Consider the following 18,765-nt stretch of genomic DNA (forward strand, 5'->3'; position numbering starts at 1 on the left):
ACTGTCGTGCTCTTTTCCATTAAGTTTCTTTCATGTCTCAAATTAGTGCACATTCACTGAGCCATGGCAAATACAGTTCACTAAAAGGGAACTGGAAATTTCTTTGAATTATGCGGAATTAATAAATGGGACCCTTTCTAATGCACTTGATGCTGACAGGTCTTATGAGCCTGTTTGAATAAACTTCAGCTCTAATTCAGTATCATCAACCTGACTACGCCCACTGCAGGGCAAAGGCCTTTCGCATGTCTCTCCAATTAACCCTGTCCTTTGCCAGCTGCGGCCTCCCTATCCCCGCAAACTTCTTAATCTCGTCCACCCCCATAATAACTTTCTGCCGCCCCCTGCTACGCTTGCCTTCTCTTGGAATCCACTCCGTTACCCTTAAGGACCAGCGGTTATCTTGCGTGCGCATTACATGCCCTGCCCAAGCCCACTTCTTCCTCTTGATTTTGACTAGGATACCATTAAACCCGCGTTTGTTCCTTCACCCACTCCGCCCGCTTCCGATCTCTTAACGTTACACCTATCATTTTCCTTTCCGTAGCTCGCTGCGTTGTTCTTAACTTAAGCTGAACCATCTTTGTTAGCCTCCACATTTCTGCCCCATAGGTGAGTACCGGTAAGATACAGCTGTTATATGCTTTTCTCTTGAGGGATATTGGTTAACTGCCATTCATGACCTGAGAGAACCTGCTAAATGCGCTCCACCCCATTCTTATTCTTAAGCGAGTTAAAATTTAGCAGATTCCGCTGTAGTAGATTCACTTTTTGAAAAATTGAACTAATATTAAATCCCTTCAGAATTGCACTGCTATGAAGCAGTTCAATGTATTAAGTAAAGTTTAAGCATTTTGGTTAATTAGTGCATTGTGGCCATTCCATAATGATGTTCGGTGCAATTAAAAGTTGTGACAATGAAACCAATAGGTTCCAGTGAAATGAATAGATTATCTTGCATGTGCTAGCGGGTATTTTCAGACACGTCAGCTGAGATGCCCTTCCATGATCATCAGCCAGAAGGAAAGGACTCTCCGTATAATCTCTAGTTACGTTTGTCACGCAGCGGCTGCTTCCAACCCTGCATACCCTCACCAGCCCTTGTATCCTAGCAGGCTTGCAAATCACTTGCACCTGCCACTCCACCTGATTCTCTGCATACCCTAGCAAAAACTGCTCACGTGTGATTTACTCACTTGTGTGTTTACCAACTATCTGTCGTGGAAACAATGGAACGCTTCATTAAGAAGCTGGCCAACGTCTGGCCAATGAACTTTTGACCCCTTCTGCAACAATGAGCAAAAAATGTGGTAGCAGATGCGATGCAAAAATATCTATCAGTTCATGTGTGCGTATCTGTACATCTGTTTGCTTGCTTCCACAGTTGAAGCCTATAAACAATGAAATGGCTCCATGCATTTGTTCCTTCCCTCGAGTCCATCGTATAGTAGGCTTGTGTCCAAGCAGTGATGACTGTGAGCGACGGCGGGTGTGTTCACGCGCTGTCGAAAGCTCTCAGCCTTTCTAGCACGTTCTGCACGTTTGTCTCCGACACTGTTCCGTTGCTGACCATCTGCTGCAGGACGAGGTGAAGCTTGTAGAACTCGGCGACAATCTGGTGTTGTGCACAGTCAAGGCTTGTTTGAGACATGCATGTTCACCATTCGAAACAACAATGTGAGTTTTTAGGCAGCAGAAGACTGACTAAACTATCCAGAGATGTCACGTCACTAGGCTCCATGCTCATCCCGCTCATGCAACTTGAGAATGTGTAGTTAGTGAAAGCAACACCGGTTCCTTAGGAGCTGCAGCAAAGCACTGTATTGCATGCATTGCCTTCTGTTCATGATGCTATACAGGCTGCGTAGAATTGGAGTTCAATAGCATCAGTGTGCATAACACATCCTGTATATTCTTATGCAACTCGCTATCAGTTTTAGTGTTTTTCCTTTGCCATTTGCTGCCTAAAGAACTACTTTCACATGTTGGTCAAATGTTTAGGGAAATCCCCCAATGTAGAGTAGATTTCTACTCCCCCTAGGTGGAGTAGATTTCTACTCTCAAGGTGGAGTAAATTTCTACTCCCCTCGAGGTGGAGTAGACTGTAGCCATATGGCTGCACTTGAGTGGGTGTCAATGAGAAATTACTCCCTTATTACTTTCAAGTATGCTGTGCTGCATTATAACAGCTGTCAAAGCAAGGAAAAAAGTTGAACCAAAGTGCATGATGCCTGTCGCAGCGCTGAATGCGAGGAAGAACATGAGATTATTTCGGAACTGTTCAATATGGACACTGAACCGGATAAGGATACTTTCTTTTCAGTCTGAAAAAAAAAAAAAAAAAGAGCGAAGCAGGGATTGTGAGTGAATCTTGCGTGATATAGTTTTGTAAATCTGCCCAGGTGGCACCACTTACCACTCCAGAGAAGTAGGCATCCAGGACTTGAACAAATGCTCGTACAAACTCATAGACTGCAAGATTGTTCTGGAAAAAACAAACTCTAAATGTCACATCTGTAGCTTAGTGCATGTAAATAATTAAGACTCAGCATTCTGTTGACTATTTAGACCAGTATATATTTGATGCATAGCGGCCCAATCATGCCACGCTCCTGTTATCTAATCTGGAATAGGCAAGTGGAGACTACGGCGTTTGTCCCTATGTGCTTACACATATATTAAATCTTTCATTAGAAATGTCTCCAAATTTACTCTCATTCTTCAGACCTGTTAAGCCACACCTCATACCTTTATCAAAGCTAAGAGAGCCTAGATAACTGCATCAAGCTTTTCATTTTTCTTTTCACACTACTACATGAAACAGCTCTGCATATGGACTGATCAAAACCCAGCAAAGTTAGTGAATCTTACTTTTCTTTTGCTTGGGAAGGTTAAAGTGTGAGGACATAAACATATACGTTTTTTTTTTTTCATTTCTGGGGTAATATATTACCTAACAAGTCACGCAGGGATGCACAGTTTCTTGTGTCTTGCAGCATAATTGTTATTATAGTTCTCATATATTTTTTCTATACTCTGATACTGACTTTATTTTCAAATTCATGAAGTTTACTAATTACGCTTAGTTTGTACCTTTCAGGTATATTATAAAGTTTAGCTTCGAACTTTTACCATTTAATGTAAAAATGTTTCTGTACTAAGCCAAGCCTGTATAACATCACAACAGAATTTAACTTTATGTAACAGTTGATTAAAGGAAAAATCAAGTTGCATGCTGTAACTACATCGCGGCCAATCAAGTGTGACTAAAAAAGGTTACCTCATCATCGTCTGTGCCAATGATGAAAATGAGCTGTCCTATTCGGCGGTACACAATGTTGAAACCATCGTGCAGGAAAAATGAGCACTGCAAATGAAATTTAAAAGACACTTTTTTTGTAGTTTCATGTTCACTATTTCAACTGCAATATTTGGCGAGCTTGTTAATTAAATCTGCATTCACAAAGTGCATGTGTTCCTGAAGCATGCATACAAATTATGGCCTATGCTTTGCTGGAGCATCTTTGACTTCCCTTGTTGAAACGCTCCATATCTTTTGCAGGCATATTGTCGCGAATCTACGTGACACCACTACGTGACAATATAATATGAGGCCAAACACACATCAACAGTGACATTCAGCGAGGTTTTCAGCTTGAATTTTTTGTTTTGTTTTTTGAAACCATTTATTGGTTATGTACACCCTAGCAAGATGTTGCGATGCTCAATTCTACACTCCACTGCAAGGAAAAGAATAAAGAAAAATTTCCAAAACAATCTGGAGCTTAGACGCTAACGATAATAAAGAATAACAGGCTAAGGGACACATGATCTTAATTATTACAGGGTGTTTCACTCAGGACTTTATACAGTTTTTAAAAATAGGCTTTTTGAGTTTGAAGAGAGTTTTATTTGGCATAGCAGAGCAGAACACGCCTGAGACGTGCTAACTAGCAGGCTGGTTAACTAATACTGAATAGTTAACTGTTTAACTATTACTGCTCGGCTCGTTAATTACTGAAAGGCGTGTAGCACAACGTAAGTAATATTCATATCAGTTTTTGGAATTTTGGAAACAGGGTTGACTCGGCTCTGTGGCCTAACAAATTTTGGCTCTATTTCGACGAGTTACGTGCTCTGGAGAGGCTGCTTTGCCAGCAAGCTTCGTGAAAGCGCATGTATTTTGGCGTGATGTCGCCAAATTTTTTTTGGCCACAGCACCGACAATTGTGTAAAATCTGAAGTAAAACACCCTGCATATTACGGGTTGCGAAACCATACAATAATGCTTTATTCAAATCACATATTGCATGGCACTGGAAGCCGACAAAGGAAAAAAAAAAAAAAACTGCGAATAGGTCAGCTGGACAAAGCTGCATATGTATGTGCAGGCCCTCCAAACAAAAACTAAGCAGAAGCATCTTGATTACAGCAAAATAAAATTTCAGTTAAGCACAAAAACGAAAATGTGACAAAAATTTTTTGTTGTAAGCAACAAGATCTAAAACATCCATTGAAATTGTATCTTTGAAAAAAAACTGGCGCAATATTTCAAAAGTAATGTTCCTAGGACGTGGTCTTGTCGTCACCTGACAAAAAATTGTCTGGTATAGTCAACAACTACTCACGCTGTTCTGATTTCTGGAAAGGCACTTCTGAATAAGCGCGCTTTCCAGCGAAGGCCGTTTTGCCTTGTCGACTGGATAAAAGTAGTAGGCGTAGCGAAGTCGCTGCTCATAGTTGGCGATGAGAAGGAACTTGTACATATCTCCAGCTTGCGTCCAAGGGCTACAGATAAGATAAAAGAAAACAGCAGCGGTCAAACTAAGATTTTCTTCGCAAACATTCCGCGACGAGTGACTAACGACGATCTTCCTTCGTTCCCCTGACAAGCTGTTTGCACAGCAGGCCCACAGCTAGCGCGGCAAAACGCACTTTCAGGATAGTTGAACTTTAGTTGCGCACTTTGTGAGTGCTTTTCACTACCTCGCAGTGATTCGCCCGATAAAGCGACAAGAAATATTTAACAAGTCATGCACGATGCTACTCTCACGAGGTTTGAACTGCGCGCGATAGTGGCCAAGGCATTGTCAAAACACTGCAAAGAGGTCATAAGGGTAACATGGGTGAAGTCCTTCGAAGTACAAGAAAATATACTTTTCACTGACGTCAGCGTACCCTCCTCATGCAGTACCATTCCAGGATTTACAAAGAGAATTACAGGGTTTTGCAGAGCTAGCAGCAAAACGAATCAAATTTAGAAGCATTATTAACACTGAAGAAACAGCACATCGAAAACAAGGCCCAATGACCAGCTCAAGCCACAAAACAACAAAAACAGCGGATAGATAAACTGCTGCGTTGTCTGAGTAGGTGTATTGCGCAGCGCCACCAAACAGCAGCAACTAAAACGACGCTTGCGCTCGCTGCGCCATCTCTCCCCACCGGAAGCAAACAGAAGCGAAGTGACGTCAACACCCAGAGGAAAATGTATCCCGGCATTCCGAGTGACGTCGTCGGCCACGGCTGGTCCATGTAAATGGCGACCATGCATTGATATACCATGGACGACGTCTCATCAACGCCGAATCACACCGGTCAGTTGGGGCCGCCGGGGGGCCCCATGGGCATGAACGCCAAGATGAGCCAAGAAGAACCGGCGCAGAGGCCCCAGTACTCCATACCCGGGATATTACACTTCATACAGCACGAGTGGGCCCGCTTCGAAATGGAGAGGGCCCAGTGGGACGTCGAACGGGCCGAGTTTCAAGTGAGTGCGACGCTTTGCCTGTTTCGCCCAGCTTCCGAACACCCCCTTGCGCGTGGCTCCGCACGCCCTGTCAGCGCCGCGCCCCGCGCTTGTGCGACCGGAGGAGTACTTACCCGTGTCCCCGACGGTTGACAGCGTCCGTGGCGTCCGACGGGCGCTCCCGGAACGCCGCTTTTTCATACAAACCGAACTGCCTTGTGCCTCTGGCAATGGCTAGCGCTGGCTTAAAAAAGCAATATGGCGCTCAGGTTTATTCGCTCCCTTAGGCCTAAAATACGTCGAGAACGGCCGAATTAGAGCGCAAAGCGCGTCGGAGCGCAGCGGGAGCGTGTCCGCGAGTCGGCGGCGAGCCCGACGAGGCCGACAGGACGCAATCGGGGCGTTCGCCGTGCGCCCGGGAGCGCCTGAGGAGCTCGCCGTCGACGCTCCTTTGTCGGGCGCTTCGCAGGCTCGGGCACAGAGCCGGGATGAGCTAGCTCTCTCTCGTGCGAAGCATCCCGCTCGGCTGTTTCGCTCGCGGTGCTCTTCTTTGTGTCGCAATGTGACAACCGTACGCGAACGTCGCAACGTTCCTCCACGTTCGAAAACGTGGAGGATGCGGGCGACCGGACGTGCTGTCCTGCTCATCGACGGAAGCCCGTTAGCTTTCGGCCGCTGCTTGCTAGCTGTGCTTCCAAGGTTAGCGCTGTTGCGTCCGCGCCTGCTCCAGTTTTTGTTGCTTATTGTTTTCTTCCCCTCACTCGCCCAGATGCCATTCCCGTCGTCGTTTAACCCTTTTAAAAGGCGCCCTGCGTGCTTTACGGCGCCCGTTCTAGGCCGCGCCGATCGTGCGTTTCTTTCTTTTTCTATTTCTTCTGGCCTTCGCGCTTTCGTAGTACCCACGATTGCGGAGGTCTCTCGGGGATGGCCTAGACCTCGGCGCACGCAGTCTGCTTCTCCGTCCGCGCCCACACCATCTCTCGTCTTTCGCCTGCGTCGGCGGCGATTATCGGAAGAATCCCGGCGATGCGATCTTGTTTGGGAAGCCCAGTTCCAGCGCCGTCGCTCGACGCTTTCTTTTTTGGTATTTTGATGCGGGTCTAGTTTGTACACCCGCGCGACTACTACCGCTTGGTTCGTAGTTGTGACCCCCGCGAAATTCTCTACAGCGACGCGTCCGTGCTTCCCAGGAAGTGCGGATGGTAGCGGCTTTCTTTTTTTTTTGTGCATGTCGGAAGCGCCCAATGATGCTGCCTCAAATGGCTTCCTCTTTCTCCGCACCCCTGCTTGCACTGTTGTCGTCGTCGCTTGTTCCGTTTTCGTGTATCCTGGCCGCTTCCGTGTCCGTAGCCTAGCGTGCAGGGGGAGAGAGCGGTCTCGTCGCCGTCGCCAGGTATGCTGGAGGAAAAAACGCGAGCTCCCAGCGCCGCTCGCTCGCTGGAGCTGCTGCTGCAACGGCGGTGGTGTGTTGGTGATCGCGTTGTCTTTCGCCTTTTTTGTTGTCTTGCTTCTGCTTTGCTGCTGCCTGCAGGAAACGATGTCACGAGCGCGAGGGACGGTGGCGGGGAAGTGCATAGGCTAGCTCTATTGGTTCTTGCCGTCTGCGTGATGGCGGTGCTGTAGTATGCTTCCCCACTGCATGCAGCGTGTTCTGCAAAGTGCCGTGTTAGCGGACGGGTTCGCGTTTTTGTTTTGTTTTTCTTCCTGGTCGCGTACCGTTCCTTGCTGCTGGTGACTGCATCGCATAGCGTCCTTCATTCGACGCTGTGGATGCAGTTTTTCTATTCGCTGGCTGTCGTATAAATCAGCGAAACCGTGTCACCGTCGTTTCGTTACGTTATTTTACTGACGGCGATCGAGTTAATGTATCGAGTTTAGTTTCCGCCGACTTTGCAGCTCACTGTAAATCACCTAGGCGCGAACGGATAGTAACCTAGAACGAAAAAAAAAATGGCTTTATTTTTCAGAAGCGCTGTACCAGGTTGGAGAATAACGGTACTCGCTGCGTTCCAGACGCCCGTATTTCGTTTTTCCATCCGGTTCCATTATCGCGTTTATTGTTCTTAAGAGGCGGGTGCCTGTCGTAATCTCGACGGGTGGCCGCTCTCAAACGACCTGGCATGCAGTTGTTGCATCCACGATAGCCGTGTTCCCATCGGCGACGTCGTAGCAAAAGGCGGCGGTGTGCAGTTCGCGTTGTACTACGCCGGATTTTACGCAAGCGTAGCCATGTCCGCGGTTGCAAAATCCCCCAGACTTTCCTACGCATGTTTTGCTTGCAGTGGTGTTGCAAGACGCAGTACTAAGCTGTGCCTGCACCCCCCCCCCCCCCCCCCCCCCTTTCTTCCCCATACACTTTCCCGAAGCTCCTTGCTCTGTCGTGCAAGAAAGAAGCTGCCGTTCGTGCAACCATCATTCCCTCTCCCCGCTTCTTCCGCAGTGATGATCCGTAATGCTCTGCGCTGCCGTGCTAGTCCAGCTGTGGGTTTTCTTGTTTTCTTTCAGTCTTTGTTTTCCCTTTCTTTCTTTCTTTTTATTTCTGAAGCGTAGGTAGGTAGCGTGGGCAGCGGTCGTACGCGGAGAGCAGTTTCGGTTTTCAACCGGGGAGGCTTCGGATTTCCCCGTGCGTACCGCCATACGCAATGACCCCACATTTCGCCCTTTGTTGTCGCCCCTGAGCTTTTTTATTTTTCCATAGTTTTTATTTTCCGTTTTAGGAGAACCGCTCGCGTTCGCTTTTTTTTTTTTTCCGCGAAAAAAAGTGTCGGTTTCGCCACACACTGCCCTGCTGTTTCGTGTATTTTATTTTTTGATGTTGGTGTTCATATGTTTCAGTCCGGAATATAGCGTTAATTGGGTTGTTGTAGTGACGAAAGCTTATGTGTTTAGGGTGTCTTAATTCCTTTAAGACATTAGACTAGACGTTGCTGCGTTGTGAGGTCGTTCCCGATATGGAGACGGAACGGACCTGTTACTTTTGTACGGTGGGTGTGGGGCGTAGCCTTGCGTGCTGTGTGGACAGGGCGGAAAGTCGTCGGACTCTGCGTTGCAGCGCTGTAGCACTTTGTAGACGTTGGAACAATCGATGCTCTGAAATAGGCGTTGCTTATCGCTGTCGCGTAGGCGTTCTTTTAGGCCAGGCGATATGTTTTGCTTGAGCGCACACCCTTATCATTGTAGGGAGCTGACCTTGTTGGGTTGGGCGATAGGACCCTGAGTAACTTTGTTTTGTGTTAGTGAGAAAGGAGCACCAAGAGTCTGTGCGGCGGGAATTCTTCGTGCCTCATTTCATACTAGCCTGCTATGGCACCAGAGATAGTGCTTCTATTGTCGCCACGGTTGTGCCCCGCCCCCCCCCCCCCCCCCCCGCCAAAAAAAAAAACTCAGTACAGAGATGTGTCGAATGGAGCACTAACTGAATGAACGTATGACTGCCTTGATGGACGAAACAATCATCTTCCATTGTGACAGTGTGCAAATTTCAGCGATTTGCAACGTTTAGTCATTCTTTAGTCGTATCCCCTTCGCCAGTGTGTCATGAAATACGAGCTTATACGCGATGGAGTGACATATGCTTTTGCATGTGTAATTTTTTAACCCTTTGTGTGTGTGTGTGCGATGTCGACACCTTCACTGCGCAGAGAAATAAAATAAAACAGTGCGAACCTTTGTGTAGCATAAACAGTTCACTCGCTCACGTTTTAGTATTCTTGTTTTTACACGCTGGGGGCGCTTTCGCGCATAGTAACTAAGCCGGCATTCGTTAGGCGTGCGTCTGCTTCATATTGCCAGGGCGGCTTGATTATTCCGGAGAAGAAACGGCCAAAGATAACACTTGAGCCGACCTTTCCATGCTTCGGCGGCTACCACGATCAAGCAACGCACGTTTAAGGCGTTGGTAGTCGACGCTGGTTTTTCAGAAGACAAATTCCAAAAATGAGCACTGTCGGGATGCGGTTCTGTGATGGTAGTGGTAATGGTGACTACACCCTTTGCAACGGGTCGCCACCGCTTCGCGGCGGAGACTCCCCCCCCCCCCCCCATAAAAAAAAAAAAAGTTATAAAGACCTCCTGCACGGTAGTCACGTAACAAATTTACACGTGACTACTTTATTGCGCACTGCTGCTGCCACTGTGCCGTACATCCATTCCGTCAGGGTCAAGTGGCAGGCTTCAATTTATAATCGGGCCAGAAATTGCTACCTCGTCCTCGACAAATTATCTTCAGACCGCAGTGCGGTGTTTTGGTATCGGAACGTGATGAAAGTATGATGAGACGATTCGAAGTAACCTCGTACTGTGCGGCGCTGACTGACCCTTTTTTTTTGTTTTATTCGGGGTCATAAGAGGGAAATAACTAGTAGAATAAGAATGGGGTGGAGCGCATATGACTGGTTCTCTCAAATCATGAATGACAGTTTACCAATATCGGACCTCGAGAGAAAAGTGTACAACAGCTGTATCTTAACGGTACTCACCTGCGGGAAGGGAAACGATAGGTGTAACGTTAAGAAACGGGAAGAGGGCAGAGTGGGTGAGGGAACAAACGCGGCTTAATGACTTCATAGCCAAAATCAGGAGGAAGAAATGAGTTGGGCAGGGCATGTAATGCGAAGGCAAGGTAACCGCTGGTCTTTAGGGGTAACGGAGAGGATTCCAAGAGAAGGCAAGCGTAGCAGGGGGTGGCAGAAAGTTAGGTGGGCAGATGAGGTACGGTGGCCGCAACTGGCAAAGGACAGGGTTATTGCAGAGACATAGGATAGGCCTTTGCCCTGCAGTGGGCATAGTCAGGCTGAGGATGATACCGATGAGCGGAACATGCGTTGCTGGACCGTTGCAAACCTGCCCTCGTCTAATTCCTTTCCATACAGTTCTTATCCATACAGTGTGTTCGTTTATAGATTGTCGCAACAAAGAAGGACCTCCTGCCAGTGGAGTGTACTCATTCTCTTAGTGTATAGGTTAATCCCTAGGGACCTGCTAGCCTGACATCTCAGGGTCCTGCAGATGAGGTTGGATAACCGAGGACTTAATCGGATGAACCCCACGGTCATAAAAATCTGTCCTTATCATTTATTGTTATCTAGTGAATTTGTGATGAAAGAAAAATGGCGCTAAGGGAAGACGCAAGGAGGCATATGGCATAGCATTGCATTGCATAGCATATGACATCATGGAGGCAAGCCACATAGGAAACTGTCAAAACCCGTGAATCAATCACCCCTTTGCTGCCATGGTAGAATGGTAGATAGTGAACTTGATTTCCCGGTTCTGAACGCAATTCCTTGTATAAATGTAAGTGCACTTGAGGAGGAGAGCTTATTCCCTTTTTAATCCCATGTAGGCGTATTCTCGTTTAGAGTGTGGAGGCTGTTAGAACGCGGCTGTAGTTTGTAGTTTGCACTGCCTCTTGTCCGAGAAGTGACCGTTGAGCAAAGCAAGCGGCGCGGACGGAGTTACGAAGAAAGGAGCACCAAGAGTCTGTGCGGCGGGAATTCTTCGTGCCTCATTTCATACTAGCCTTCCAAGGCACCAAAGATAGTGCTTCTATTGTCGCCACGGTTGTGCCCCGCCCCCCCCCCCCCCCCCCCCCGCCAAAAAAAAAAAAAAAAACTCAGTACAGAGATGTGTCGAATGGAGCACTAACTGAATGAACGTATGACTGCCTTGATGGACGAAACAATCATCTTCCATTGTGACAGTGTGCAAATTTCAGCGATTTGCAACGTTTAGTCATTCTTTAGTCGTATCCCCTTCGCCAGTGTGTCATGAAATACGAGCTTATACGCGATGGAGTGACATATGCTTTTGCATGTGTAATTTTTTAACCCTTTGTGTGTGTGTGTGCGATGTCGACACCTTCACTGCGCAGAGAAATAAAATAAAACAGTGCGAACCTTTGTGTAGCATAAACAGTTCACTCGCTCACGTTTTAGTATTTTTGTTTTGCACGCTGGGGGCGCTTTCGCGCATAGTAACTAAGCCGGCATTCGTTAGGCGTGCGTCTGCTTCATATTGCCAGGGCGGCTTGATTATTCCGGAGAAGAAACGGCCAAAGATAACACTTGAGCCGACCTTTCCATGCTTCGGCGGCAACCGCGATCAAGCAAAACACGTTTAAGGCGTTAGAGTCGACGCTGATTCTTCAGAAAAATTCCAAAAAGGAGCACTGTCGGGATGCGGTTCTTTGCTGGTAGGTGGTAATGGTGACTACACCCTTTGCAACAGGTCGCCACCGCTTCGCGGCGCGGCGGAGGCTCCCCCCCTCCCCATAAAAAAAAAAGTTATGAAGACCTCCTGCACGGTAGTCACGTAACAAATTTACACGTGACTACTTTATTGCGCACTGCTGCTGACGCTGTGTCGTGCATCCATTCCGTCAGGGTCAAGTGGCAGGCTTCAATTTATAATCGGGCCAGAAATTGCTACCTCGTCCTCGACAAATTATCTTCAGACCGCAGTGCGGTGTTTTGGTATCGGAACGTGATGAAAGTATGATGAGACGATTCGAAGCAACCTCGTACTGTGCGGCGCTGACTGACCCTTTTTTTTTGTTTTATTCGGGGTCATAAGAGGGAAATAACTAGTAGAATAAGAATGGGGTGGAGCGCATATGACTGGTTCTCTCAAATCATGAATGACAGTTTACCAATATCGGACCTCGAGAGAAAAGTGTACAACAGCTGTATCTTAACGGTGCTCACCTGCGGGAAATAAAACGATAGGTGTAAAGTTAAGAAACAGGAAGTGGGTGAGGGAACAAACGCGGCTTAATGACATCCTAATCGAAATTAAGAGGAAGAAATGGGCTTGGGCAGGGCATGTAATGCGAAGGTAAGGTAACCGCTGGTCTTTAGGGGTAACGGAGTGGATTGCAAGAGAAGGCAAGCGTAGCAGGGGCGGCAGAAAGTTAGGTGGGCGGATGAGATACGGTGGCCGCAACTGGCAAAAGACAGGGTTATTGCAGAGACATAGGAGAGGCCTTTGCCCTGCATTGGGCATAGTCAGGCTGGTTATGATAACGATGAGCGGAACATGCGTTGCTGGACCGTTGCAAACCTGCCCTCGTCTAATCCCTTTCCTGATTCTTATCCATACAGTGTTCTTTTGTACATTGTTGCGACACTGTTGACTGGGCCTTGTACTATAGTCGGATACAATTCAAGAAGGGAGCAGGGGATACCCCTTGAAAGAAGGACCTCCTGCCAGTGGAGTGTACTCATTCTCTTAGTGTATAGGTTAATCCCTAGGGACCTGCTAGCCTGACATCTCAGGGTCCTGCAGATGAGGTTGGATAACCGAGGACTTAATCGGATGAACCCCACGGTCATAAAAATCTGTCCTTATCATTTATTGTTATCTGTAGTGAATTTGTGATGAAAGAAAAATGGCGCTAAGGGAAGACGCAAGGAGGCATATGGCATAGCCACGGCCGCTCAATGGAGAGCGCACTGGGTGCGGCCCGTCGCGTCGCCCGAAAGAGCCGTATCGCGCCTAGTTCTCATCGCCACCGCTGCGGCGCCACCGCTCCGGGACGAGTCCGGGCGGAGAGCTGCGCGCAGCGGCCGAGGCAGTGCTTTTGTTTAGGCGTCCGCGCGGTAGGCGCTCTATAATTTTAGCATTTAGAAGCTGCGTTTCACAGATTATGGTGGTGCCACGTGCAAGTTTGCTACTGACAGCGTTATAGCGGCATGTCACCATCACTGCGCTTTTCCAAATCGCCCGTGCGTTTACAGCGAGAATCGAGGCAGAAGTGCGCTTCGCCGAGCGGTCACCGATTCGGTGACAGGCGTTTCAACCACTGTAATAACTGACTACATATAATAATCTTGAACTCGGGACAACATTTCGGGCCACTTATTCAACATGCACTTTTTGTAAACTTACATTTGAGGTCGTAACATTCAGCATTATAGTTCAGCCTGTTGCTCTGTTTTCGCTGGAAATAGTTTCAAGTGGGTACCACCCGGTACGAGGGTCATCCCAAAATTAAGGACTGCAGTTTTTTTATAAACCGAAAGACATTTTTAGTTTAAGCAAATTACAAATCACTTAAAAGGGACACACCCCGACGAGGTGGCTCAGCAGTTACGGCTCTCGGCTGCTGACCCGAAAGACGCGGGTTCGATCCCGGCCGCGGCGGCTGAATTTCGATGAAGGCGAAATTCTAGAGGCCCGTGTGCTGTGCGTTGTCAGTGCACGTTAAAGAACCCCAGGTGAAATTTGCGGAGCCCTTCACTGCGGCGTCCCTCATAGCCTCAGTCTCTTTGGGACGTTAATATATCCATAAACCAAACCTTAAAAGGGACACCATTATTCTACTTTTCCACATAATCGCCGTTGGAGTCTATGCATTTTTACAGACGCTGCGGCAGTTTTTGTATGCCCATGTCATACCAGCTCGCCACTATGCCGTTGAGGAAGCGTTTGACCGCATCTTTCACTTCGTCATCATCAGTGAAGCGCCTTCCAACGTGGTGTTCTTTTAGCTTTGGAAAGAAGTGGTAGTCAATTAGTGCCAAGTCCGGACTGTAGGGTGAGTGGCTGATGACGTCCTATACAAACTGTTCTAGGAGAGCGATGGTTTGACAGGCAACGTGGGGGCGAGCGTTGTTCCTCTTCTGCGATTTTGAATCGCCCCTCTGAGTTTTTTAAGGGTCTCACAATATCTGTCCGCGTTTACTGTGGCGCCAGGAGCCAAGAAGTCTACCAACAATACCCATTTTCGATCCCAAAACACAGTTGCCATGACTTTGCCGGCAGACTGTGTTCGCTTGAATTTTCGCGGCTTGGGCGAAGATGAGTGCCGCCACTCACGTGATTCTTGTTTGGTCTCAGGCGTGAAGTGGAATGTCTAGCTTTCATCACCCGTAACAATAGAATGCAAATATCTCCGTTTCATCTCCAGAACGCGGAAGAAATTCGCAGGAGGAGTCAACGCATTGTTGTTGATGGTCGTCTGTGAGCATTCGCGCAACCTGTCTTGCGCACACCTTCCGATATTTCAACTTTGCTGTTAAACTCCTATGAATAGTGCTTCTAGAAACGCCAGGAACCAAAATGCAGAGTTCGTCGAGTGTGATCCTCCGTTATTGCTGCATCATTTCTTCGACCTTCGTGACTGTTTCATCAAAAATTGACGGCCTCCCGCTTCTTTCTTCGTCGTTGCGACCAGCCGCGAACTTCCTACACCACTTGGGGAAGTTTTTAACATCCATGCAAGACTCTCCGTACACTTCCGTCAACTGGCGATAATTTTCGATTGGTTGAACGCCATTTGCGTGAACTTCGCTCCTGGCGGTAGTGACAAACGGGAGCTCCATTTCAAATGGTTGCCGGGCCAAGACTGACAGTCCCTTTCGCGCTGAGTCATGGCTTGTTTGGAAGACGGGGAACAATGAACACAGCAGTATAGCGAGCAGCCACGCATATAGTTTCCCGGCGGCCGCAGCCCTTTGGAGACCTCACTCTTGGGATTACCCTAGGAAATATACTGCTGTCACAAACAGTTGCAAAAGAAACAACAAAAGACAGCCAGTTCAACCAGACGCCAGCAGGCTCAGCCAATGTTTTTCGTTTTATTTTGAAGCCACGTGATGCACCGAAGGAATTCAAGATTATTTTACAAGCGAAGAACTTTCCTCGAAAGCGGTTTATGAGCAAGTATGATTTTTTCCACCGTAAGACTGATGTTTTCTACCAAATCAGTCAGCAGTGGTCGCATTAGTTTGGTTAGAAAGGCTTTGCAGAGGTCCTCGGTGTGACTGCGGTCTTCTCTCTCGCAAATTAACTCCGGACATTGCTTCTGCGGGAACTCATGGTAACCGATCTTCGGATCTTTTCTTGCGTTTGCGGTGCACAGCGGCACGCAGCAGTTGCGTGGCATGGTTTTGCATGCGCTTAGGACGCTGTTGACACAGGCACCGATGAAAAGCAAGCAGAACTAGCAGAACCACGCGGTCATGCAGAGTAGTTACAGCGAAAACACGCGCCAGCACAGCCAGCGCACTCCTTCCGCGTCGGCGGCTTGTCACGGAGTGGTGGCGCCCCCGCGGAGAATAGCGGCGGAAACTTCAACTTCTCCCAATACGCGCTTCCCCAGCCATTGAGGCGCGACGCGGCGGGCCGCACCAAGTGCGCCTCCATTGAGCGGCCGTGGCATAGCATTGCATTGCATAGCATATGACATCATGGAGGCAAGCCACATAGGAAACTGTCAAAACCCGTGAATCAATCACCCCTTTGCTGCCATGGTAGAATGGTAGATAGTGAACTTGATTTCCCGGTTCTGAACGCAATTCCTTGTATAAATGTAAGTGCACTTGAGGAGGAGAGCTTATTCCCTTTTTAATCCCATGTAGGCGTATTCTCGTTTAGAGTGTGGAGGCTGTTAGAACGCGGCTGTAGTTTGTAGTTTGCACTGCCTCTTGTCCGAGAAGTGACCGTTGAGCAAAGCAAGCGGCGCGGACGGAGTTTTGATGACTCCCCCCCCCGCTTTATCGGGCCTGCATCCTTCCCTGCTTGCAGTGCAGCGGGCGCCGGAGTTCGTCCCACGGCTGCCCTCTCGATAACAGGCAGTTGCGCGCAGCTTTTTCTGTTATCAGCGGCGACAATCTGTGTGTCAACAACACGTAGCCTCACTCACGAACGGAAGGACGACGTCGCTGTCTCGAAAGCTTCCCCCGCACTCTTTTTATCTCCTGTAGTCCGCCCGGGTTATCGCTTTGCCGCATCCCGTTTCGCGCATCTCACGAGGGCGGTCGTTTGCAAGGGTTCCTCCTCTGCTACTGCCAGATGAAGATATGCGGACTGTGAGAGATAACGGGTCCTTGGCTTCCAAGTCGCACCGATTCCGCTTTTCTTGAGGCGCCGCTCCGCTGCTGCTGTGGGAAGGAAAATGATAGGGGTAACGTCGAGTGACGGGAGGAATATTGGGTCAGGGAAGAAAGGCGGGTCGATGGCATCCCAGTTGAAATCGAGAACAAATGGTCTTGGGCAGGGTACGTAGTGCGAAGGCGGATTCCAAGAGAAGGCAAGCGTAGTGGCAGGGGGCGGCAGAAAGTTAGGTGGGTGGATGAGATTAAGAAGATTGCGGGGATACGGTGGTCGCAACTGTCACAGGACAGGGTTAATTGGAGAGGCGTGGGAGAGGCCTGTGCCCTGCAGTGTCCTGCCGATGGTGATGATGATTACACCGCTATAGCTGTGCGAGGTACGTGGGGCGTGTTTCTTCGTGTTGTTCGGCGTCCGTACAGGTGTGCAAGATATATGTAAGGACAAGGACACCCGTCCAAATATTTAAATTTCCCACCGCAGCGAAGAAGCCACGCCGTCCGTCTCACGGTCGCCCGTTACCGTTCCGGTGCGTGTGGGTGGCCCCCGAAGCGAGCTTCTCTTTGGCTGGCACTCAAAACTTGCAGCGTGTGTTAATGGCCGCGTGGCAGTTTTTTTTTTTTTCATTCTGGTCGCTTCTGTATTACTAGAATCTAGTTTCTAGAGAGTCGTCCACGGTTGGCTCTGATTGCTTTCGTCTTCGGCGTCGACTCGTGCGTCGGTCGCCTTTTGTGTGTGTGTAGAGGGGAAGCGGTCGTTTACGCTTAGAAGCCATTGTCGGGAAGAGGGGGGGGGGGGGGGGGGGAGGGGGGGTCTCGCCGACTTTCAAGGAGGCTGCGCTTTGCATGGGAGTGTGTGTGTCTACGAGCTGCAGGTGCCGCCGCTGCTGCGCTGCTGCTTCTGATGTACGCGGGGGTTAACGGGCCCTTCGACGTCTCTGGGCTTGTACGTTGCGCGTGTCGTTTCATTTTCTCTCTTTTGTTTGAGGTTCGCGAATTAGCTTTGCGCACTTTTCTTGTTTTCGCGCTGAACTTGAACGAAAGCGGGGAAAAAAAAAAAGACCTTCTCCCTCTGTGTTTCTTGCAGCTTGCGCTGCTTTTTTCTTTTTCTTTCGCCATTATTGAAAAGTCCTCGTTGTGACACGCCGCTGACGGGATGCCATTTTTCGACGGAGTCTGTCTCACCCCTCTGTCGTTGTTTACAAAAAGTGAACAGCGCGACTTTATACACGGGCGAAAGGACAGACACGCGAGGACAGCACAGCGCCTTTTCCCGTTGTTGCTGCGCTTACCAACTTTGGTGGATGCAGAGACACCGGCGCCTCCTTTTCCGCTGGGTAATTTCGGGAAGACTGCGTGGTTGTTGAGGGCGATCGAAACGTGTTAAAAGCGTCGTTTATATCCGCTTTACTGTAACCTACGGTTTCGTTTTTCGAGTTCTTTTTTGTCTGTACCTTCGCCGAACTTGGAAGGAAAGCCAGCGGTTTGAACCAGGCTTTTGGGGCTAGGTACTGCATTGGGCGATCGTTACCTCCAGGCGCTGACGCGACGGTTTTCTCACGTGTGTACAGTCGGGGACAAAAGTCTCCGGAACACGTGTTCCTCTAACGAAGCCGATAGCTCTGCTATTAGTCGGCGGCTGGAGACCCCACTTGCGGAGGTAAAAGTTAAATTTTTGTTCTTTCATCTCCACAAGTGCGGTCTCCAGCCTCTGTCTGATAGTAGAGCTATAAACTTCGTTTGAGGAACACGGGGTCCGGAGACTTTTGTCCCCGACTGTACACTTCAAACACGAATATGCCTGTATGAGATTAAAATGGGAATAAGCTCTTATCCCTTTCAGGCGCTTTGTACACAATTGCGTAAGCGGCAAACTTATACTTTTTTTTCCTAGAAACTGGAGCACTTAACAGTGATTTCATTATTTCAGTCAAATTGAGCACCCTTCTTGTTGCAAATAAGTTGCTTTTTTGTAACATTAGCGAATGCAGTAAATAATATTTCACGTAAGAGTGAGCTAGGCAGCACTTTGTCCGCCGTTTTTGTGCAGACAGATTTTGCAACGAGTGAAAACATCGATTGTTTTCGCTCAGTTTCGAGCGTAATGTGAATCTTCAGAACACAAAGCGATTCCACAATCCCTAGGGCGTTTACCTTACATACGAGAACATTTTGATGTTACGA

General features: G+C 48.4%; 2 protein-coding genes across 13 annotated transcripts in view; one reads left to right on the forward strand and one right to left on the reverse strand.

Moving 5' to 3' along the window:
- Nucleotides 1-1,318: 1,318 nt before the first annotated feature.
- LOC149331980 (AP-4 complex subunit sigma-1-like) lies at nucleotides 1,319-6,195 on the reverse strand. Of its 4 annotated transcripts, none has more exons than XM_089556987.1 (5): nucleotides 4,629-4,781; nucleotides 3,281-3,367; nucleotides 2,417-2,485; nucleotides 2,313-2,324; nucleotides 1,319-1,615 (listed from the first exon to the last, which is right to left on the reverse strand). In XM_089556987.1, the coding sequence occupies exons 1-5, from the start codon at nucleotides 4,764-4,766 to the stop codon at nucleotides 1,496-1,498; spliced, it is 426 nt and encodes a 141-aa protein (XP_089413113.1). In that variant the 5' UTR covers nucleotides 4,767-4,781; the 3' UTR covers nucleotides 1,319-1,495. The 4 variants fall into 4 exon arrangements, with proteins under 4 accessions (XP_089413113.1, XP_089413112.1, XP_089413111.1 ...); XM_089556986.1 differs by lacking the exon at nucleotides 1,319-1,615 and adding an exon at nucleotides 5,158-5,329 and having other exon boundaries at nucleotides 1,745-2,324; nucleotides 4,629-4,788; XM_089556985.1 differs by lacking the exon at nucleotides 1,319-1,615 and adding an exon at nucleotides 5,884-6,195 and having other exon boundaries at nucleotides 1,749-2,324; nucleotides 4,629-4,788.
- Cka (Connector of kinase to AP-1) overlaps nucleotides 5,502-18,765 on the forward strand; it is a 106,517-nt gene continuing 93,253 nt past the window's right edge. For 4 of the 9 annotated variants that reach the window (XM_089556974.1, XM_089556976.1, XM_089556975.1 and 1 more), the window contains exon 1: nucleotides 5,502-5,770. In XM_089556974.1, coding sequence (XP_089413100.1) covers nucleotides 5,564-5,770 — 207 coding nt within the window. In that variant the 5' untranslated portion in view covers nucleotides 5,502-5,563. The remainder of the gene's footprint in view (nucleotides 5,771-18,765) is intronic. The other 5 variants (XM_089556979.1, XM_089556980.1, XM_089556977.1 and 2 more) reach the window with 2 other exon arrangements.

This window comes from Amblyomma mixtum, chromosome 8 (genome assembly GCF_055824585.1).
Source record: "Amblyomma mixtum isolate Tamu chromosome 8, ASM5582458v1, whole genome shotgun sequence".
Lineage (NCBI taxonomy): Eukaryota > Metazoa > Arthropoda > Arachnida > Ixodida > Ixodidae > Amblyomma > Amblyomma mixtum.

Coding starts and splice junctions, on each gene's coding strand:
- LOC149331980 (XM_089556987.1), bottom strand. CDS start 4,766: ATGTACAAGTTCCTTCTCATCGCCAACTATGAGCAGCGACTTCGCTAC. Junction 3,368..4,628: donor TTTCCAGAAATCAGAACAGC/GTGAGTAGTTGT, acceptor TTTCATTTGCAG/TGCTCATTTTTCCTGCACGA. Junction 2,486..3,280: donor TTGGCACAGACGATGATGAG/GTAACCTTTTTT, acceptor TGTTTTTTCCAG/AACAATCTTGCAGTCTATGA.